The sequence below is a fragment of the Perca fluviatilis genome, chromosome 20 (assembly GCF_010015445.1).
Source record: "Perca fluviatilis chromosome 20, GENO_Pfluv_1.0, whole genome shotgun sequence".
In the NCBI taxonomy this organism is placed as follows: Eukaryota; Metazoa; Chordata; class Actinopteri; order Perciformes; family Percidae; genus Perca; species Perca fluviatilis.
In genome coordinates, this window is record NC_053131.1 from 21,661,659 (window position 1) to 21,685,229 (window position 23,571).

At 41.0% G+C, this 23,571-nt stretch overlaps 1 protein-coding gene across 4 annotated transcripts in view; it reads right to left on the reverse strand.

Annotated features, from left to right (window-relative positions):
* Nucleotides 1–23,571, reverse strand: part of LOC120549379 (regulator of G-protein signaling 6-like) — a 47,521-nt gene that overhangs the window by 5,409 nt on the left and 18,541 nt on the right. For all 4 annotated transcript variants that reach the window (XM_039786263.1, XM_039786264.1, XM_039786261.1 and 1 more), the window contains 12 exons: nucleotides 10,149–10,248; nucleotides 9,184–9,234; nucleotides 8,968–9,074; nucleotides 7,642–7,693; nucleotides 7,100–7,164; nucleotides 5,196–5,272; nucleotides 3,956–4,037; nucleotides 3,515–3,589; nucleotides 2,387–2,488; nucleotides 2,071–2,243; nucleotides 1,667–1,792; nucleotides 518–704 (listed from right to left, as the gene is read on the reverse strand). In XM_039786263.1, the coding sequence (XP_039642197.1) occupies nucleotides 518–704; nucleotides 1,667–1,792; nucleotides 2,071–2,243; nucleotides 2,387–2,488; nucleotides 3,515–3,589; nucleotides 3,956–4,037; nucleotides 5,196–5,272; nucleotides 7,100–7,164; nucleotides 7,642–7,693; nucleotides 8,968–9,074; nucleotides 9,184–9,234; nucleotides 10,149–10,248 (1,197 nt within the window). The remainder of the gene's footprint in view (nucleotides 1–517; nucleotides 705–1,666; nucleotides 1,793–2,070; nucleotides 2,244–2,386; nucleotides 2,489–3,514; nucleotides 3,590–3,955; nucleotides 4,038–5,195; nucleotides 5,273–7,099; nucleotides 7,165–7,641; nucleotides 7,694–8,967; nucleotides 9,075–9,183; nucleotides 9,235–10,148; nucleotides 10,249–23,571) is intronic.

Here is a 23,571-nt window from a genome sequence, read left to right on the forward strand (position 1 = left end):
ATGTTTGAGTGTGCGTGTGTTTGTGTGTGATGTAACAGGGATATAATGGATGGTAAACCCATCTGAACTCAGGACCTTTTTACTTAGAGCTTATACATACAGAAAAAAAAAAAAAAAAAAAAATAATATATATATATATATATATATATATATATATATATATATATATATATATATATATATATACATACATACATATACATACATACATATACATATATATATATATATATATACATATATATATATATATATACACACATATATATATACACATATACACATATATATATATATATATATTTTTTTTTGTCTGATTGTCTTATGAAGGCTACAGTTTTAGCACCCTATATGTACCACTAAATCCCTTTCTATGTAGCGCTAGAGAAGTATTGGTTTGATGTGTACAGGCGCAGGTGTGTTGGCACTCTATGTGTTTATTCAGATCAGTGTGAGTGTGTGCGAGTGTGTGTAGTCATGTGAATTCGTCCATGAGTAAAGAAACAACACAGTCCACCTGAGCGTCCTCGTAGCTGTATCGTGCGGGGTCTTTGAGGTTCTGGCTGGTGCGTTCGTAGCTGTGAGAGTCCAGGTTGATGGAGCTCGGTGCTCCCTCGGCCAGAAACTCCTGCCAGATCTCCTGCGCCCTGGAGGACACTTCCTGGAGCGGCCGCCGCTTCAGATCCTGCACTGCTAACCAGAACCTAAAGCAGCATCACATCTAATCAATAACAACTTTCCCAAAATATGAGATAGAGATAGAGATAGAGAGAGATATATATATATATATATATATATATATATATATATATATATATATATATACACACACACATACACACACAGTGTATATAAAATTGGCAGTTCATCTGCCTGTTTTGTTACATTAACTTGTATGCTGACAATGCCATTTAATGTGATTACTGAATTAATTAGAATATTGATGAAATATGAATATTTCTACAATATGTTAACACACTTGTTTTGACTTAACAATGGTGGAATTATTTACGTAAAAGTAGCAATTATTGCTAAACATCATACCCAAATTAAAAGTGGTACAGCTCCCATATGCTTTGACACTCAGGGGTGTGCCTGATATCATTGGAAAGGTGATTGATGTGGGTTTGTTTGTGTATTTGAGAAGTGTTGTAGTTTTATTTTTGAGTCTTTTGGCTTCTGGCAGGTCAAAGTGAAGCAACGTTTTGTATACTGTTCCTCATATTTTACAAGGCTTTATATGTAAAAAAAGAAATTCTATAGTAACTATAGTTGTCACACAAATGTAGAGTAAAAGTCCATTATTTCCCTATGAAATGTAGTGGAGTATAAAGTAGTAAAGTAAAGTACAAGTACCTCAAAACTGTACTTAAGTATGATACTTTATTAAATGTACTTCCCACCACTGTCTGTGGTACTAATATAATCTCTGTGCATTTAAAAGTATTAAGGAGTTGTAGTAGTGATCATAAAAACCTTAGTATCTATGCAGAAAGATGCCCCAAATCTAATTAGATCATTACATTTCTATTATTGTTTAGTTATTGTATCCACAGCAACTGCATCATCAGGTGTGACCCATTTCACATACATACATAATCATGTGATCCATTGTTAATATAAAATATTGATTATAGTCGCTTTAAGAAAGGCATGTCAGCCTCACCGCAGGTTCTCTGAGCTGAACTCTGACTCCAGGAACTTCAGGAACTGGTCTCTTCCTGCCGGATCTTTCAGCGCCTCCTCCAGAGAGAAGCCCCATTTCTTCACACGCTGCTGGCTGGGGTCACGACTGCTCAGAATAAAACACATTAGAGAAGAATGGAATAAAATAGGTCATTTTTCCTCATGGTGTACAGAGAGCAGATACCAGAATGTCAGAGCACAGTAAACCTTTGGGAATGCCAGCATTAGTTCTCATTTAAGATGATATGCCTCCTAATTCAGGACAACAAAAGTTCACCGTCACCGAGGCCTCTACACTCCACCTGACCTCCGCGTTGGTTTAAAGAATTATCAGCCTCCTGTGAACTCTCAGCCCACATCCCAACATGACCCCTCCAGCCTCACCTTCCCTCCAAGTCCCAGAAGGTAGTGTCATCACTGATCCAGGGGTTGGAAGGCTCTGTGGCCGACACAAATGGGTCATATTCCACGAACTGGTCCGTGTAGCTCATCAGGCTGTCGGCCACTTTGGAAACCTTCATACAGTGTCTGTCCAGCTGAATGTTCAGGAAGGTAATCTGATGGAGAGGGAGAGCGAATAATGAGGAAGCTAAATAAGGTAACAGCTCATCAGTCTGTGTCCCAGACTGTCGCTATGATGGATGGGTGAGGCAGAATGCTGGTAATGACCTATGGAGAAGAAGGTCACACCGTGAGTTACCTCCTTCTGAACGTCCTCTTTGGTGGCCTTCCTGGTCGGCTGGGAGCTGATGTGGACGGGACTTGGCTGGCTCTGGCCGTCATCTGGAACCCCGTAGACCGACTGGAGCAGATGAGAGGAGAGACATGTTGTTTTGCTTTGATGCCATTGTTGTTGTTTGGATAAACCATGACAGATCAGGGACTCTATATTGTAGTTTGATGAATGTCAGGTAATAGTTCTGGGGCCATGGCTACTACCATTAGCACCATCATGGCCTCAGTATTATGACTGGGAATCAAGGGGTTTTACCGACCTGAAGAGTAGTTATATATTTTACAATTACACACAGATTACACATAGTGGGTTTGAATTTTTAGAATCCGTTGAATCTTAGATCCTTAGATTTTTGATTGCTTTTACCCACATATATTTGTACATTTGTAAAAAATTAGAAGAGGTTTACTACTAACTAAACAAAAACATATATACAGGCATTGTCATATTATGAATTAAAATAAGAATATACAGTATATATATATATACTGTATATTCTTATTTTAATATATATATATATATATATATATATATATATATATATATATATATATATATATGTAAATATATTTATTATTAAAATATTTTTATAACACCATCCATTTCATATTGCCATTTAGTAAGATAAAATAGTCAACAAAAGTCAACAAAAAATGATTTAAAGTACTTTACAAAACATTACACAACATCTAAAAGAAATGTACGTACAGTTTTTCTTATCAAAATGTTTTAGAAAAATTACAATATCTTATACAAATATCTTTATGACTAAGCAAAAAAATATATATATTTGAGATAAATTTAGATTTTTGTCATTTTGTAAAAGAAAATAGTGGAAGTGGACACTGTAAAAGACTTTGAACCATTTAGGGAGATAAAATTGACAAAATGTAATGAGCAGTTAAATGAATAAAACATTTAAATTAAAGGTTTTGGTGGCAAAAACATTCTTCAGGTGATGAGGTGGTGCTGGACATCAGTATTTCTTAACTACTGAGGTCATAAACCACTGGTTTATAGCAAACGATTGCTAAAAACTAGTGTTGAAATAATAATTAGGTTTGGAAAGCTAACCTGCCATCGTCTCCTCACCTTTTTTACCCTGTGAGGGTTCCTCTCTCTCCGGCACTTGCGGATGTCCATCTCTGTAGTGTTGACACAGCCTGGCTGTGGGAGACAACAGAAGACAGTGTGTTTCTGGGTCAGATAACAGTGTTTCTCCAGCATGCATTGTCTGTGCTCCTCACACAATATGATGCTGTTTCTCTATTCAGCAATGCCACGCTCACCAAAGGCGTGTATGCAAAGTAACTGGTACCAAATCTGATTCTGTTGCCAACAATAGAACAGAGTTCTCAGTTAAACAGTGTGCGGAGCTGAGTCTGCTTTTTTTCAGGCTTTTAATGCTAAAATTGTTTATCCACATAACAGTCCCTCTTTTTTCATTCTTCTTTGTTCATTACCATTGTTACACTGTTGGAGCATCTGACCCTCCCTTCTTTTTCTTTTGTCATGGTTTTGGCCCGTACTCACCACTGGCCGATGGACGTCCCAGAATGCCCTCTCCTGGCTGTCCAGGATCTTCCTCTCTGCCTTGTCCTTCTTCCTGTCAATCCTGTCAACAGAGGAAACAGGCCACTTATATATAGAACACATACCTCGGAAATATCAGGTCAAACACAATAAATCAGGCTCCATTAATAAGTCACACACGCTCACAAACACACCCAGCCACGTACATGTTACTACTGACAGGCCAGACTAGGGAGCAAAAAGCTGAAGAGTGCAGGTCTTAACCTGTCTGCTCGCCTCACTTAGCGATTCCAGGTTTTGCTGCCGGTGGGGCCGAGCTCTTACATAACTGACATTTACTGACGGCCCTCGCTAGGTATTGTTTACTCCCCAGATATTAAAAGACTTATTGCTTTCCATATTGTGACGGCCCTGTGTAATCTGGCAGGGCCTCTCTGTGGGAGTGATACCTCTCTGGTCTTACCCATCTTTGTTTCCATCTTTGTTTGAGTTGATTGCAGATCTGGTGCACCTGGGAGCTGTGAGCTGATAAAGCGCCACCTGGTCAGGATAGACTCTCTTCTCTTCACTACACTCCAGACATCAACCATGGTCTGATCACCCCGCCTGCCACATCTTGTTTTGGGTTTATTTAAGTTATAGTTAAGTTTTGTTTAGTTTATTCTAATGTTAAATAAATCACTTTTGATAATCTACGATGCCTCGCTCCCTCTTTTGTCATGGCCTTTGAGTCAGGTTTTGACAATATCGCCAGCACTTGTACAAAACAGTGGCCACTAAACAATGCCAACTTTGAAGATATTTCTAGACAGGAGAAGAAGGTTCTCTCCTCACTGAAATGCATGAGATATTAGTGCTGTGCTTACACATGCAAACCACCAGATGGAAGCCTTACTAAGAGATAGAAGTTAGGGAGAATTGTGTGTGTTGAATTCCATAGGGGGATGCTTGCTGTATTTAATGCATGTAACCCTGCAGTCACAGCAGGGCATGAAAACAGAGCATTGCTAATGAGAAAAGCATTGGCTCAATGCCCGACTGACACTGAACACTGAAGCGTTTTTCTCTTCCTTGGGGAAATAACACTCAAATTATGCATGTAATGCCAAAAGTTAGTATGAATGTATAAACCTGATCTCACCAACATCTCTCTATCTCCTGCTGTCAATGTGTCACGTTAGTAGGACTCTGACGTCAAGAGGCGACACGTGCTAACTCCCATGTACATTCATGTACTCACTTGACTTGAGCCTCAGCTTGCATGAAGATAAATTCCCACTTCCTGGCAAAAGCCCTCTGCAGCCGGGCAAGGTTTTCCTGGTGGAACCAACCAGAACCAACCAATTAGGGGAGAAGGTTACTGGAATTCAAGGCCTTTAGATGATTACATTGTCCATTTACTGTGATGGCCACAACTGCAATATTTTTGGATTACCAATGCTGAGATGAGGCGACCTCTCACTAGTGTTTCCCTGAACACGTCATTGAGCTGCTGATCCCACACTCATGAATAGGTACTGTTTTGTTATATACACTATTACTGAATAAATCATCTTGGGAAATACGTTTTTCGCCTTTTTTGAGATTAAATGAAAGGATTGACACCACTCTTGTGTCTGTACTGTAAATTTGAAGCTACTGCAAACAGCCGGATGGCTTAGCTTAGCATAAAGATTTGAAACGGGGAAAAAGCTAGCCCGGCTCACTAATTAAAGGGGAACCACACCCATTTTCAAAATTCATACATGTTATTCCTATGGTCTAAGACAGTCCAAAAATATTATAAAAATTATCCAAAATCCAAAAACTAGAGTGCTTAAACTCAAATTTGTGATGTCATCAAGTGTAAAAAAAGTCTGCTCCGTAGACAATGAATTGGAAATGTTGTCACTGAGAGGACACTGAGAGCACCCAGGGGAATGTTCTGAGTATATGGGTACATTTTATGTTTTCAGAATTGAGAACACTTCAATTGAATAAAACTAATTTGGGTATACAAAAAAAAAGAAGAAAAAAATCCCATTCATTATCTATGGAGCAGCTCCAGACTTTACAGATTTGAGATTTACTTGTCTGGTTTCTGGCTTTGAGAGAGAGTATCTCATATTCACAAATATTGATTGAACTTTCCTAGTAGATGGAAATAACATATTGGAATTCTTAATGTAGGTGGTGTTCCCCTTTAACATGTTATATCTCATTAGTTTAATCCGATAAAAAAACTAAGTGTAAAGATTATTTTTTGGGGGTTTTCCCTTTGTTGACAGTGGATAAACCAGAAAGGGGGAGAGAGATGGGGCATGACACGCAGCAAAGGGCAGCGGGTCAGATTCGAACCCACGCCGCTGCAGGACTCAGCCAACATGCGGCTAATGCTCTTACTGGGTGAGCTAGAGGCCACCCCGGAGCATTGAGGTTTTACGGAGGAACAAATGTGGCGACTCATACCATAACCTAATGACTTTATTGAGTGAAACTCATTGCATGATACATTTTGCTTGAGTAAAAGAAATAAAAGCTTCACAAGCTCTTTAAAACTCCATAATGTACACATATCAAAGCTGCATACCAAATTGGGCATTCTTAATAAGACCACTCAAACAAGCATCTGTCGAAGATACAGTACATGACCTCATTACAAAGACAGAAAAAAGTCTAAGTACAATGAGTCCTGAAGACAAAAGTGACCTGAATAGGAGAGAAAGGAAGTCTACTGGACAATATAGTTGCAGAATAATTTAGAATATGAAAGTGCAGTGGATTGCTATTGTATACCAGCAGGAGATCAGCACTGCAGTAATGCCCCTATTGAGACTGCATTGATCTGCTGATGCAAAGTAGTCAAGTAAGTAATTTTTGGGGCCAGGAAATGACTGCATTATAGTCTGCCAAATGCTGCTCCACAAAAAGGACCTTTGAAAGATTTGTATAAAAGTTTGTAATTTGATAATGGCTTTTTGCTGGGATGAATGGATCTTGGCATTTCAAGGCCCCAGAGGACACTGTTACAGCTCTTTAGTTTTTCAGCGATGTGCAACAAAACAGGAAATTCAGAGTGTCATGATATTATGGTCCATGCACAATGATAGCATTGAACTGAGAGCTTCCTGGCAATCACTTAACCAGAAATGACAGTGTACTTACAGCCTCATAGTCAGCTAGCTCAAGCCTGGCCTTATTCTGCATGGTGCGCTTGCACAGGTAAATGGCTGGAGGGGGAGGGGGGGAGAAAGATTGAGACATGAAGAGGGTAATAGAGTTAGTCAGATGGGTTGTCAGCGTTGTGACTACAAAATAAAAAAGGAATATCTCCAATGGATGCTGCTATTTTTTTAACTGAGGTCTCAGCTGTGTGAACCAACACTAATGAATGTTTTGCTGGAGCAGGCAGGCGATGTGTTCTTAAATAACAAGCCTCAAGTAAATGCCATGCAAAGAGCCGGAGATGTGGTCATATAAGTGACTGTCCCTTTATTTTGTTTGTCTAAGCTTTTCCCACAGGGTTCTCTGTAGTGCGGGCTCCTCGGGGCCAGATACATTACAGAGAATGGCTCTGTGAATCAATACTCAGTAAGTGTCAACAACCGATCTACAGTGTGAGTTCTGTTTCAGAGAAACAACTGAAAGCATTAGCAAGATCTTAATGATTTGGAGAAAAAGGCAAAATTGAGACAGTTGTGACTCACCATAGTCTGTGTTCTCAGGCTCCCAACAGTTTGAAGGCCAGAAGTAGGGAGACTGATGATGAACAGAAGGGGATGAAACATAAACAGAGTTTATTAATTTACTCAAATAATCCAAATTACTCTCTTTTCTGGCTATAAGTGTCGGGATAAACAATAATATTCTACTCCAATATAAATGTTGGAATCTCATTTCACCCACCATCCTGCACATAACTATCTGGGGAGCAATGGTAACTTTATTCTTTCTCTCCATATTTATGTCTTTTTTTTCTTTTTTTGTCTATTGCAACTGATATTACACATTCAAAGTTCATTCCCAAGTCCATTAATAATGGATCACTCACATTTATCATGAATTCTTAATAACGGGACAGAATTAGAAATTGGTGGCACTCAACCACATATTTTAGTCCGACTATTACTCATAACGGTAATTAGCTTAAGAGCAAAAGGCTGACGCTGATGAATGTGGCTGTTTGAGTGTTCTGAACAAAAGGTTAACATGCTCTTATTACCATTATAATCGACAGAGAGGATGAAGTTGAACTATAAGACTTCACTGCATTCGCAAAAAAGTAACAAACAGAAGACAGTCGTCATTAAATCTGGGTCTTCTACCAGAATAGTATCTATTTACAGACCAGCAAACTAAAAAATCTCCCGTCACTATGCCTTACAGCACAGCTATGGAGACTGGCCAATGCATTTCACATGGGCCTGTTGCATTACGACAACATCAGAGGGAATATTTTTAGCCTCTGCTGAATGAGCAAGTGTGACACACGCTGCCCTCCCTGTGCAGGCACAATAATGGCTTTTAATCTTGAGCAATAGAGGTGAAGATAAATGCATTCAGAGGTAGATTTAGGGGGAGGAGCAGTGGCTGGTGACAGTGAAAAGTGCAGAGCCAGCGTGCAGCCAGCTGAGTGCTTCCCATAGGGGAGCCTGGCGAGTGTAGCTGGCCAGGATTAAGATGCAAATGGCCCAGTCACAGCAATGAGTCATCGTGGAGCCCGAAAGCTATCAGAGGGACCTGTCAAAGTTCATGCTGGATCAGATGGAGCAAAAAAAAAAAAAAAAAACTCTGACAAGCTGAATGGCTGGCCCGTAGGCCTTGTTCTGCGGCCCACCTCACGCTCTGACGCAGCGTCCAGCAGGGATATACAGTCTCGACCTTGGTGGGGTGAGTAATAGGCTTAGCAAGGATTGCTCTCATTAGCATCACACAATAAACATATCCCTCTGATAAACCACCATCTCATTTTTCAATATTTAAAGGCCTCCCAATCCATACCAAGGATATTCCCATGGTGCAATTTTCTGTACCTGAAAGCGATAAAGGGTTCCGTCATCTTTAAGTGTCAGGACATGGTCAGAGATGGGGAAGATGTAACCATGGGCAGCGATCAGACTCCCAAGGTGGATGGCTTCAGCTGTTGACATGACAGAAGGCACACAGAAGGGGGCAGGTTGAAATTGCCTTCCTCTTCAATTGAGCACAATTGTGCTTTTATGTAATGATAGATTTCTCAACAGACTTACCTGGATCCTCAATAAAAAGGTTTTTCATCAGCCACTGAACAATGTCGGCCCCTGGTATTCATAAAAGGATTATGGTTAGAAGTGGCGTCACAGTTCTACATGCGCAATAGTTTCGACAAAAGCTGCAATCGACAAACACAAATGAGCTTTGAGGAAGTCTTTGTGAGTTTGTCTGTTCTAAGCTGTGGGTCAAAGCTCAGTAGGTGTCTGAATATAACATAATGTTAACAAGTTTGCAGTCCTGTCTCTCTCTCTGCTCCTCGACAGCACTATATTTGGCCCGGTCCTTGTGCTTTGGCAGAGGCTGCTGAGAATGATTGTGAGGGCATCGGGCTTGGGGGAGCCATGTAAAGCAGTGAGTCCGCAACAACCCTTGGGAGAGCGGGAGCGACCTCGTCGTCCAACACTGGTGACTCATCCTCATACACAAGCACACACAGATGCACAAACACAAGAAGGAGTACAGTGCATACACACAGATGGACACAGATAGAAAGGAGAAGGAGAAAAAAGTGTGACAAGGGCAGCACACCAGAGGCAGTTTCCTCAGTGGCTTATTGGTAAAGACATCATCTGCCTCCAACTGTAGAAGCAGCAATTTAAATGAGCCCAAAAGGTCATATTTGCTTCTCTGATACTGACTCATACGTTTTCTCTAGACAACAAAGCAAACACACACACAATCATAATAATGATAATACATTTATTCTATATAGAGCTTCAAAAGGTACTCAAAGACACTTAAAAACAAAGACAGAAACAGTAAAAGCAATAAGAATATACTAAATACAACAAAACAACTAAAAATAATAATTACAATAATTACAGATTAAAAGCAGATTTAAATAAGTGGGATTTAAGAGTGGTTTTGAAAGAGGGAGGTGAAGGAGTAAGACAAGTCACACAAGGATAAATGTGCAATCACATACAGTAAACAGGCATGTCCACACACACATAATACTAACCTGAAACCACACTGGGGATCTTGGAGAGGAAGCTTTTGACAGTCCGAATGGCTACACCTCCTGCTTTCTCATCTTGTATTCGTGTAACAATGTCTTCTATCTGTGGGAAGGCCAGAGGCTTTGTTAAATACAAAAAAAACAAAAAAAATCACATATTCTATTTTCTACAGCAACCCTTTACAATGGTTCTAACTACATAACTCGGATTATAGTGCATATATGCTTTTTGTTCTTTTTTTTCGGGAATTAAAATTCATCAGTGATAGAACAGAAAAACATCCAATGTGAGGACATGTTTTACTAGTTTCAAATAATTACATAAGACTCCTTAAAGTCAAACAATAGATTCAGGATTGAGTTTACTGATATTTTGGCCACTTGGGGGAGCATAATAAGCAGTAAACCCATAATTTATCATTTTCTCTCAGAGGTGATAGTAAATTAAAAAACAGTAAAATTGGAGCCTGTAAAACCAAAACAATGAGCTTAAAGATGCTAAAATGCTCCATAGAGCAAAGGGGAACTACAGAGTAGGGTGATCACTCTCTGTTGGTTTGTTACTATGACTGAGACCATTCACAGTACACCTAGTCGTCTGATTAATTGTTAACAACATGAAAACATAATTTAGTGCAGCTTTAAATTGAGATTAGATTTCGGTAAAGTCTCTGATGTGTTTTTTTATCTGACTCACAATATTCATTATTTTTGTTTGTAAAAAAATGAGACAAGACAAAATGCTATATGTTGCCGTTTTAAAATTCTACAGATAGTAGCTTAAAGGGTTTGGAAATATATGTAATTCCCAGTGGACACAAGGCTAGTGATGCTTGACCTGAGGACATCCTTATATCAACACTGGTGAAGTGTTGAAGACAAACACTTAAACATATGTGCTTTTGCTAGTGATCGTGACACCCTGTGGAATGCACTCTATAAAGCTTAAAGATAGCATGGGTCAGAGGTTCAATAGATTGAATATTTTCCAAACACACACACTCACACATTTCCATGGTAATACAACCACAGGTTGGGTTAATTTATTTAAGGGCTTCAGTCGTAAGCTTTGGCCAATTGAAAAGGGCTGTCACAGCTACTCCCCAGAGGCAGAAATAAACATCACACCTCCAACACAGCCAGAGACACAAACACATCACACATCAGCCGCCTAAAGTAAGGCCCGGCACAGCTTGCCACTACACAGGGGAGAACACAGTACATTAAACAAGTGAACATCAAGTCACTCAAGTACATGGACACACATGCACAAACACGCATATGACGATGCAGAAATCCACATACAGAGTCCTAAACACACAAACATACAGAAACACATCATTTATTTTTTAAAATCAGTGTTTGGTCAAGTCCTTGAACAGGTTGTTTGTAGAGCATAAGCCGTCAGGTCAGGTCAGGTCATGTATTGATGTGAGCAGTCAGCGCTCTGTTGTAGAAATCAATCTACATTAAAAAAAATCCTGATTTTGCATACTTGCAGCCAACCATATGCAGTACAGTAGCTGCTAAGGTTTGATAGCACTAGCTATAACATTCTTTATGACTCCCTAAGCATCTGTCTAGTAATTAAGCACACTCGGATGCCTGCACACGTACACACTCACGTGCATATGAACACAAGCACACATGCTGCTACCATATGACAAAGCTGATTGGGTGAATTTGGTTGAACTTACAGGCTCTGAACACTCCTCTTTTTCTCCTATCAGGCTACTGTATATACTTTTGTTTTTTAGCCACGTTAGCCTCTATGGACAACTAATGTCGGTGAGCCTGTCTGTCAGTCAGTTCACCACTACTACTGGATCGATTGGTGTGAAATTCTATATGAACATTTATGGTCGCCAAAGGATGAATCCTCCAACAGATACAGTATGCTGGAATTGACCAACATGTCCAATTGGGATTTAGTATGTCAAGCCTGTGTGTCAAATGTGTGTTTTACCTGTAAAATGTTTACTGGGATCACTCTTATCAACTTTACATTCATAGATATATTATTTGTCCTCAACCCACTTCTTGATATACTTTAATTCTGCAACATTTTTCTAACCTTAACACCAAAGTGAATAGGAAGGTAAAGAGAGAACAACAAGCGGAGAGTGCAGCATGCTGAAGCACATTAACTAAACCACCATTACCATCCTGTCTGGCAAAGTATTAAATGGACGACTTATACATGCAGCCCATAAATCAAAAACAAAACACCCTGATGCATATGGATTTAATAACACACATAATGCAGAGCAGAGAGGAGGGAGCGAACACTGCGTGGCAAGTCAAATTACCAATCTCGCACCATAAGCTTGAGAGCGTGTCTTGGTATCAATTATTGAACATCCACTGTGGAGAATTACTGCCTCAACTCTTGTTGATGAATCTCTCACAGGAGAGAGGGGGGAGACAGAGCTGGATCTGCCCTCTGTGTTGTGAACAGAGCCTTGGTATTTTAGGACTGCTTTCGCCTATATGTGAGCATAAACTGTTTTACATGAGCACAATCAGGGGCACGACAGATTAGCACTGACACATCACAATCTTTCCTTTGAAGTGAAACAACAAGGCAACAGCTTTGAAATCAGCTCTGTTCGATCCAACTCTGAAGGACTCCTCAAATCCCCTGAGACACAGCAACATGCAAAGGATTAAGTCCTTTTGTTCTCATGTAATAATGGACCTTGGACTGCATATAGCAGTAGGCTTTAGAAAGAAGGACTCATTATCTCCCTACAGGATGACAGCAGACAAGAAGTACTTGGCACAGCTACAGAAAGTGCACATCGTATCTCCTGGATGTACAAGCTAATGGTGTTTGCAGCTTGGTGTGGAGGGTTTTTGAGAGATGAAAATTGCTGCTAGCATGCGATAACAGCACTTTGCCCCTCGCCACTGAGCTCTATAAATGATTATCAGGAGAACACTTGTGTATCTTGCCACCGCATGTTTGCATTTGCTGCACACGTGTTTGCAAATTTGTACCAATGCATGGCTGTGTCTGTGTGGGGGTGTGTGTGTTGTCCATCTTATCTTTTATGGCTCTGAGGGCAGCACTAGCAACTCTGTATGGCAGATGTAGGAGGGTATAGGTGTAGGGAGAATGTGAGGGAGCAGCTCGAGATGAATACCTACAACTAAGGCCACCAGTCAATAAAAAGCATTTACTCCACATTAATGTCAGGAAAGGCCTGTATGCTCTAATATTTAAAATAAGATCACCACTTCCTGTAATATGGTTTTTGTAATTAGGACTTAATGAAGTGAAATAAAACCTAAATGAGAGCTTCACTGACATAAATAACCACTGAGAAAATGCGACAGGTTGAACTCTGGTAGGCAGGCCATAAGTGCAGAAACATTCACTTCTTCTACTAATTGAAACCCTGTGCCCTTTTCCCAAAAAAGGCTAGAGATGAAGCTATTAAAAACTGGTCCAGTCTTCAGAAATGAGACAGCGGCTGCTAAAAGATGTATCAGGCAGTAATAGCGTCATTAATGATTCAGCAGTCATCAGTGGGGCTCGGGCACACTTGTCACTGTTGAAAGACATTCATGTCTGTGAGGAAATCGACGGACATCCAGGTGTGAGTGAAAAGATACTTATCTGGCCTGGAGATAAGTATGACGCGCCAGTGGGAGCTGAATGAAGATAAAATAGTGTTGAGGCTTTAAAAAGTTTTTGGTTTGCCAATAGAGTGCGGATCGGGCCGCATCTTTCTGTCCGAGCCCGGCCCGCGTCCGACAGAGCAGTAACCGAACCCGGCCGAGCCCGACAGGCATTAAGATATTTATGTCCGAGCCCGACCCGAGCCCGACACAGTTAAAATCTTGTTTTTTTCTCATAGTAATGACACATGTACATTTGTTTGTGTGGAAAGCCCGCTTTTATTAAGCAACTGTAGGAATGCATTCAGAAATGTCAACAGATGAGCGCATCAGTGCACACGGGCAACAAGCGCACGTTAACACAGGCGCGCACCTACATAATACGCTTTTTTAAAATTTTAAATGTTCAATGCCTTATCGCGCTGATGTGATGAGACCGACCCGAACCTGAACATCATTTCTAAATATCTGTCAGAACCCGGCCCGGCCCCGACGGGCTTGGTTCGGTTATCCATCCTCTATTTGCCAAGTCATTCTCAAACACCTAAAGCAGTAATGTTTTTTTTTCTAGGGTGTAAATACTTGTCCTGTTTTGAGTATCCCAGGATTAATATGTGTTTAAATGTACTCAAAAACCATATATTAGTTTGTCATTATAACAGGACACCCCACTATATTATCAAATAATAGAACATAACAACACAACCATATTTTCAATGTATTAGGATTCATTGGGAATGTATTATATTATGCATAATGCTATTATAAATGGGAGCATCTGACTGAATTGTAACGCTCAGTGGAAATACAGCAGCAGCATGACATAATGTTCCTAGAGAAGAAGAAGGGAGCACAGTCCTCCTGTTTGTTAAAACCTGAAGAGAAAATAATAGCCCTATTAAAAGACAATCTTAAACAAGTCTCAACTACACCAGTGACATTCAAAAATAATTTCCAGTTATTAAAATAATCAATACATTATCTACAGTTCCTGCACTGTAACCCTCTAGAGTGATAAAATATGAATAAATCTTGACATTCAACAATAAACGGAAATGCTGTCGTGAATGAGTATTCATCATCTGACCTTAAGACACATACTGTACATATTCACAGTTGAATGGCTGTTTTAAAAGGTAGTTCATTCTAACGTCAAAGAGGTTTGGAGCATTGTTAAAACCACATCACACATGATGGAGGCTGCAATTGTCCTGCAGTCCTGAACCACGAGTTCCTGAATCCTTTACTGTACTTCCCTATACTTCACTATACAACAAACACTATAATGCCTTCATTTGAGAGACCTGTGGGGAAGCCTCCATCTCCTATGACCTAGATGAACTGTTTAGCTTTGCCCTCCATCGAGATAAACTGATTTATTTACTTTTAATGCCTTCCTTGTATCAAAGCAGTACTAAACAGCACACTTTCTATTTGTATGTTGTTTGCTGCATTGCCCTGTCTTGCGTTAAACTTTAACTCCTGTTCCTTCACAGTGAGTGCCTGTGGCTGCACTAAGCCCCCTGCTGGCCCATAGAACAGTAGCCTTCCCAATGCATGCTCTCTCAATCTTAGGGCCCTATCTTTCACCCAGCGCAATTGACTTTGTACACCGACGCATGTATCATTCCTATTTTGCACCCGACGCACAGCGGACTTTTCCCTCCACAGACTCACGTTGGTAAATTAGGGAATGAACCTGCGCTCCCGGGGGGCAGTTCAGCAAAAAGAGGAGGCGTGTTCCGGCACAAACGTTCCCTGGTGCTATTTTGCAGTTTCAGAAAACAATTCCGCCACAGACCAGGAAAAACCTGGTCTAAAGTCAGTGGCGCTTATTCAGATGCTATTTTAAGGGCGCATGCTTGGCCGTAATGTAGAGTGTGCACAAGGCGCATACACTTTGCTTCTCTCATCTCACGGACCCAGCAGTTTTATTTGCAAAACCCTACATAAATACAAGGAAAAATATTACCTTGTTTTACACAACATGTATGAATCATGGATGTGTTGATGACATAAATGAGGAAATATTAGAGGACTTGAGGAGATGTGATGTTGAACTGCATGTGCTGATGCGACTTAACCCAAATGCCCCATCAACAGCACGGGAGAGGACAGACAGAAGAAGAGAGCTGCATCGTCTATAGTGAGGTAATCTCGGTCTAATGTTAGACTACATTGCAAAAATATCACCATGCATTCATAACCTCGTGATTCAGTGAGAGTGAGCCTAAAACATCGGAAAGTATGTTTTTGTGACATTTCTTTATTTACATTTTGTCAAAATGAAAAATCAATAGCAAACGTCGGTCTCCTCGGCTGTGAACCGCTCCTGGCGTGCGCCCATGGATGTATTAAGAGTGTGCGCCTAATAAATCCGCCATTATAACAGCAATCCACCATGGAACAAGCGCACCTGCTTTTAAAGGGAATGTCAGATAACGATCTGATTGGTTTATTGCACGTTACGCCCAAACCACACCTATGAAGGTACTTCAGACCAACCCATTTTAGATTTGCGTTGGGTGCAAGAGTCATTTATCCCGCCGGTATAATAGCAACAGCGCCCGAGATCTGCCCACAAAGCTACTTGCGTTTGGCGTTTGATACTTGCGTTTCAGATCGTTAAAATAGGGCCCTTAGTGTGTTGTCATAAGCACTGCCTTCTGCAGTATTTCTGTTTCCAGAGGCTACTAGGACACCACTAGCATAGTAACCTCCCTTAGCAGTTAGCCTGTAGCATTCGTTTTTGTTTCATCATGTACTTCTTGTTCACTCTAACTTCTGAATGTATTTGAATTTTTGCAAATGTAATAAATGTCCCTTTTCTTTGCTGTGCTTTCCTACATACTAAAAACGGATTTCTCGTTCTAGATCTTCCTTTAAATAATTATTAAAATGGCACATCATTTCACTTTGAATGTGCTGTGTGAAAAGTGTTCTGTAGCTCTTTAACAGACAACAAAATTATTTAATTTCAATAATTATTTCTAGTTAATGAAGTCTTTTTCATTGCTAATATAATAGCGATGAGGTCTCATCAAAATGTCTCTCAACATCTCCCCATTCACTTTCCCCCCAATTTACAAAATGGTTACTTTGTCTTTACTTTGTATGATTAAGCTTACAATGTACTAAATTTTATAATAAAATGACTGCAAATCACTAAGTTATTACATATATATTCATTGCACACATTCTGTCCCGGCCTATAACTTGTCAGATACTATAAAGTTACTTCCCCAAAGTACACAACCGGTCACACAACACTATTTTTGAGTGCCATGTTGACCTCTGCGCCATGCCGTGTGCATAATTAAGTGAGTTCCAGCTGGTGTGTGGTGCCCTGGGGAACGAGGTGAGAATAAAGCCTGCTGGAGAGAGTAAAACCCCCCCCTTCTCTCTCCCTTCTCTCCACCCCACCACCATCCAACTCTCTTAGCATGCCAAGTCATGATGAGGGAGCTGTGAGAGCTTCTCAGCTGGATCTGACACACCAGGGAGAGACACTGACAGCAGCGAACACAGCAGACTGGAAAAGCCCTGCCAACTGAGCGTGTTGTTGGAAACTTACACTGCGTTGGAGATGTGTGAATGAATCACATTTGCACTCGATCACACACTGACACGTAGCCACAGTCATGTGTACCACATGTTCGTATGAACACATGCATAAAGACATAAACAGTTGCTTCAAAGCTCTTGCCGATTCTCATTATCACAAAAAAAAACTAGTCACCTGCTACCAACATTGCATTTCAGCGAGGCATCAACTATGTTGTAAAAGAGACATATTCACTGATCCATCTCTTCTCCAAATTGCCATCTCCACAGGACCGCCCTGCAGCTTTTCTCTTCCGCAATAAACAACTGTTTTCCCATTATGTCCTGCAGCTGAAAAAAAAAAATGTTTTACACTCCAGTGAATCCATTTTCCCTTTTGCCAATACCTTTCATGTGTAATCCCTGTAATCATTAGTGGCGATGGATTGTGAATGCACTAAAAGGAATCCTATTCACCCAAATCTGGGCTACAACATTTCAAGAAAATCCTGCTGAAGGTTAAATGTAGGCTAGAGCTCATCTTTGTATTGTTCTGCTTAAATGGCTTCTTCGGTTTTCTTTAAGGATGAGGCAACACATTAAAAGAGATAAAAATCCCTTTCACATTTATTCCTGCCAACTAGCCCCCCCCGCAAATGAGTCAAAATGTCCAGTCACATACTTTCCTCAAGTAAGGTGTTGCCCTGTGGATTCATGTGTAATTTAATCATATACTAGGCATTAGCGGTCTCTTTAGCTCAAGTGGCGACAGCACAACACAGACGCTGTCCTGACAAAGAGTCCCAGAGGTATAGGACTGTACAAAGAGTCTAATTAGTCGCTGCTTGACTGCCCACCCAGCTGGATGCCCCTCGGGGATAACATGCTGACATCGAGAAGCGTCCAACAGTGCTGCTGTGCTTTCCTTTGAACCAACCACACCCAAATGTTAGGACGGAGAGTGTTGATGAGGAAGTTGGTCCCTTGTTGGGGCCAGTTGAGGATCCCTTATGGTGACAGACCTGGGTGTGATGTGGAGAGTTGGCGATGGGATGGGTCGTGTGCGTGTGTCAGCTTAGATTCTCCATTTCCATGGCAACGCAGTGGCAAGAGCAGCTAAGCAATTAAAAGTTTTTCAAATTTGGCTCCGGCATGGGCAGGAAGCCAGCTTGACTAAATTACAATTACAGATCAAGCTCTTTGGACGGGAGGGATAATCTTGTTGTCATTGCTTTCTAACGCTCTTATTTTTTAAAGAGAAATAAATAAGCTCCCTTTATGTTCCCCCAAATCACAAGGAGATACATCAAATCAAAGCTTTCGGGTTGGCACAATTCTTGCGAGCAAAATGCAGATACGAAACGCTGCCAAGTTAAGACGATCTATGCACATGAGAGTATAAGCCTACCCACAAACCACAGTGACTCATCAGGTCACTTTTCTGTTGATTGGACTCAAGGAGTACAGAAAAAGATCATCTCCCTCTTGTAAATGTCTGTTGTTAGATACTCCACAGGTTGCTAAGGGCTTGAGTGCAGGGAAAACAGGGGTCGGCTGCTCCTCTGAATAGACAGTCCACTCTAAAACAAAGTGGTCAGTGCAGATACAGGGGCTACTTTTAAAAGAGAGACCCTGTCTGACACATCTGACTGGCTACTTTTATAAGCCAGTTTTACTCTGTTGTGTACGGATCTGGTTTTATTACAGTACATGTCAAAAATGAACCGCAGCTTTGACAAGCCACAAAAGGTCATTTGCTCCGAGAGAGAGAGAGAGAGAGAGAGAGAGAGAGAGAGAGAGAGAGAGAGAGAGAGAGAGATAATCACATTACCTGCAGTTCAGTCCTCTGCAAGATTTACCTTTGAGATCATTTACGAACAGCAATTTAAATGCAGGATGGTAACTTTCACTCTACGCTCACATTCTACAACACCTCTCACGCCACCTGCATTTGAGTGCCTGTGGGACTCAAGGGACTGAGGTTCGGATCCTAATGAGGTTCAGTATCCTTACAGCCACTGGTCTGTAATTAGGGGAGAAAAGCAAAGGAAGGCTATTTGTGTGTGGAGTAATGAAAAAACAACAGAGAGGAAGAGGTGGGGTGCAAGAGCGCGGTGTGGAGAAAGTGAACAGATTGTACCGGGCAAAAAGCATCTGCTGCTATCTGCCTGATTGTCAGTTTCAAAGTAGTTCTTTCCAGAGAGGGTTTTCTATCATTTATCAGCTTTTTTTTCCTCCCTAGTCTCTCAGTCATGGGACAAAAAAAAGTCTCGCCTCTAAGTCACAGCGTGTTCCCTGTTATGCAAGACAGAGGTAAGCTGCTAAAATGTAAAAGTGGAAATCGACAATGGTTTGACAGTGTCGGGTGAGTGGCACTGGATAACACTGTGCTATTCTGAGGATGTGGATGAAGACGCTCGCCGCTTAGAGCCACTATGGTGGGACCTCAGACTGGACACAATTCTCTCTGCTGCTCTCAATTTTGGAGCTCAGTGGCTCATGGAAGCTACTCTTACACACCGGTGATACTGAATTTGAGTTCAGTTTAAATCTTTTCCACTTTCTCGATCGATACATCCTCATTCTGGCTTCATATCTGGGACACGGCACCGGATAATCGTGTAATAATATCTGCAGGTGATTGGTTTGAGGTGGTAAAACCTGAGGACCATCTGTCTATCTTTGATGTTGGCATCGTCCCCTGACGCGCCACTCCTGCCAGTCCCGTTCCTTAAAGCCTGGTGGTAATTGGTTTACAGATAGAGAGAGGGGAGAGGGGAGAGGAGGCGTCATCAAACCTACGTTTCCCTCACTGGGCCCACATGCCTGTTCTTGATGTTGGAGACACAGGAGACAAATCACCATCGCAGAGTTGAGTCATCTCAGAGGAGAGATCTGGGCTTTAGAAGTCGACAACATATCTCCTTCCTTTCAATATTTACACCAAATTCTACTTCATTTGTAGTAGTTGGCAACTAGTCTCTCCTCTTGTACTTGAATCAATGTGTCCTTCTATTGAAGCGTTGATGCATGATTTTTGATAACAGCCACAAAAGATATGCAGCCAGCATCTAAGGCGCTTATTTGAGATGACACGATGTAGATCTGGTAACAGTGAAATGCACGTGGTGGGCAGGTCCGGCCTCTCCCATCTGCACTCAGCTCCATCCATTACAACACATGCAGATGGTTCTTTAGCCTGTCATTAGTGAACTGATGAATGGCTAATGTGTGCATGTATAGTGTGTAGCATGTAGAGGTACTTCACAGCCAAATGATGCATCACATCTTCATCAGCTTAGCCAAGCTTTGATTTAAAGGAATGTTTTTTTCTTTTTCATGTCATCATTTTATAACGCCATCTGCTCCTTATTCTCTTTCTCTCTCTCTCTCTGCTGGAGGCGGTATGTTTCTATCATCTACACGTCATACCTCAGCTCAATATTATACTGTTTATCTGTTCCTAGTGTGCTCCTATGCTCACATGCATCATCAGTGACATCCATCAGTGAGTAAGAGAGGCCCTTGACCTTCCAAGATGCATGGATTTCCTGTCATGCCTCCTGGTATAAGAGAGGATTTTTATAGCTCTGCTGTGTATCATTAAGCTCATTCCCTCCCACCACCTCCTTTCCACTGCAGTACAACTGTCACTCACGCACTGCTGTAACTGCAGACCTGATGTCCTTATTACCTGTGTTGGTTTTCCGCTGTGAGTGAGGGAATGCTGACAGGCTTTTAGGGGTAAGAATTTTTCCTGTGACAACAGAGGGACTAAGTGAAAAGGGCTGTTATGAAAGAGAAAGGAGGCGTGGTGGAGCGCAGGGGGAATATGTGCCTCTGGACCAGCTCAGATCTTTAGAAACTCACACAAGCCAAGGCTGCTGTCAGACAGCGAGCGGCACGTTGGCCAGCAGTTCTGTGTGTGTGATACAGTGGAGAATCAGGATATTTTTCCTGGAGCATCATTTCAAGTCTGGTGAGGCGCTATGAAAACAACTCTGCTGGGTGACAGATTTTGAATGCTGGCAATAAAGTCTTGTTACTTCCAACTCGCAGGTACAGGTAATGAAATTTGGGCGGCTGGGCTGACATGTGGAGGGAAAATCTCATCTCGCAATGCCACAGGGCAGCAGGCTGTGCCACACACCTGTAATGTGGTTTGCTGCCCTTTGTCCCTGCGGGGATGACTCCTTTTCCCAATAGGGACCAGCAGAGGACATGGTAGCAGCACTGGCCTGTGCTTTATAAGAGGATATGTTACAGAGCTGCATTACCTTAAAAGCTGATTGACTGACTGAATGATAGAACCAACAGGAAAGCGAAAGCGCTACAGTATTTCTTATGGCATCAAATCCCTACTCAATGCTGATTGATTATCTGTAATGTCAACAGACCACCTTCAGTGCTAGCTAATGCATTGCCAGGCAGCGACCAAATTTGCTCATAAATCTTTTATTCTTCCACCTCAGGGGAGTCAAAAATGAACCATCTATTATGTCAGCAAAGCTAGAATTTGCAACCTTACTAGCACACCCACTTGAATTATTGAAAGGGACTGGCCATGCTTTGTGATCTAATATCCTCTCAACGTATTTCAAAGTGAAGAGAAGTGTCCTATTCTGATTTCATTCCTGGCTGTATGCTATCTGTGCGTGACAGCTGGCTGTAATTTAGCAAGGGTTTGTGAAGGCAATCTGCTCAGCCACATCTGCTTTGGGACTTTGCACATCAGAATTGTCTAGTTATTTCCTCCACAACTGCAACTGCTAAAAGCAGTTCTCAGATCAGGGCTTGTGATAGTCCTAAAATAACATATGGATAAAATATCATACAGAAAGAATAACAAAAAAAAATACTTTCAAAAAAGAGAGAAGGGAAAAATATTGGATGATTCAGTGTCTCACCACAGCAGTGAAGTTTGCAAATTGTCCACTAAAATCTAGATGTATGTTTTTGGAAGGCAGGACACTGTTGACCAAACTCTACAAAGCCCTAGACGATCGATTGCAGAAAGGGTGTGACCTGTTTTCATACAAAGATTTAGCATCTGCCAATGTCCTGCCTTCTTCCTTGTAATGCAAGTGCATTTATAATTAATGGATACCGGACGTGTAAAAAGTTTTTATTTCACCTTTTCATTGAATGTCATACTTTAGATCAGTAGAAGACGAAGAAGATCATAGTTTAGCTCACATCATTATTTGGCAACAAGAGAGGATTAAACTTATCTGAATAACTAAGTTACAGTAGTGCAATTACTATTTTCAGTGACATGACTATGGCATAGACGCACACTTTTAATTTCACTTACTGTGGAAATCTGATGTTAGCACATCACGGATGATGAACAAAGGCATTCAAACGTGGGTCTTGCTGGTAAAACACAAGGCTGGTGTAAGCTGATAGAGGAGTTTGGTGTGGGGACGAAAGCCCTGCAGGTGCACTGAGTGAATATTATATTTCTCATGGTTGAAGGTAAGGTGTACTGAAGAAAAGACATCAGTAATGATTAATGTCATGTTCAGTGTTTATAAAAAAACATGAATCAATGAACCACAAGCACATGACAAATGAATACACCCCTTCCAGGTCGATGCATTAGTTTGAAGTACCGACTCTGATAATCCTGATGTGGAGACAGCCCTAGCAATATTTAAACCCGCAGCCCTTACTGTGGAAACAAATCCCACATTTATGAATATGCATTTGTTCCTTGCAGCCAGCTGTGCCTCTGAAGCATGGGAATAACCATGTTAGCCTCTTCTCATGTTACCACCCCAGGGATCAACGCTAACTTTTTTCCCAAGGAGCACATGTGCTCCTAAGTAAAAGATTTTTGGAGCGCATAAAGAATTTTAGGGGCGCAATGAAAATGTATCAAATAATGGGGTTTTCTTTCATAAAAGGAATACGAGGAGACATTTACAAGCAAAGGGATTTCATTATTTGAATTGAACAAGTAGCCTAAACTAGGTTTTTGATTATTTCCGCTTCAAACTGTATTTATTTAATATTTATGTAATAATTTATACTTTAAACTGTACAAGGTTCATTTATTGTCATTGTACAACAAATGTCCCACCAAATCCAGACAGACCTTTGGAGAATTCACTCCAGTCAGCTAAGGGCAGCGCCTCCGCTCCGCAATACTCTAATGGAATTAGTGGGCTTTTGCCATGATGCTTGCTATGCTTATACAACAATAATTCGGTTTTAACTCAACAAACACGAGATCTAATTTCAACATTATATTGTG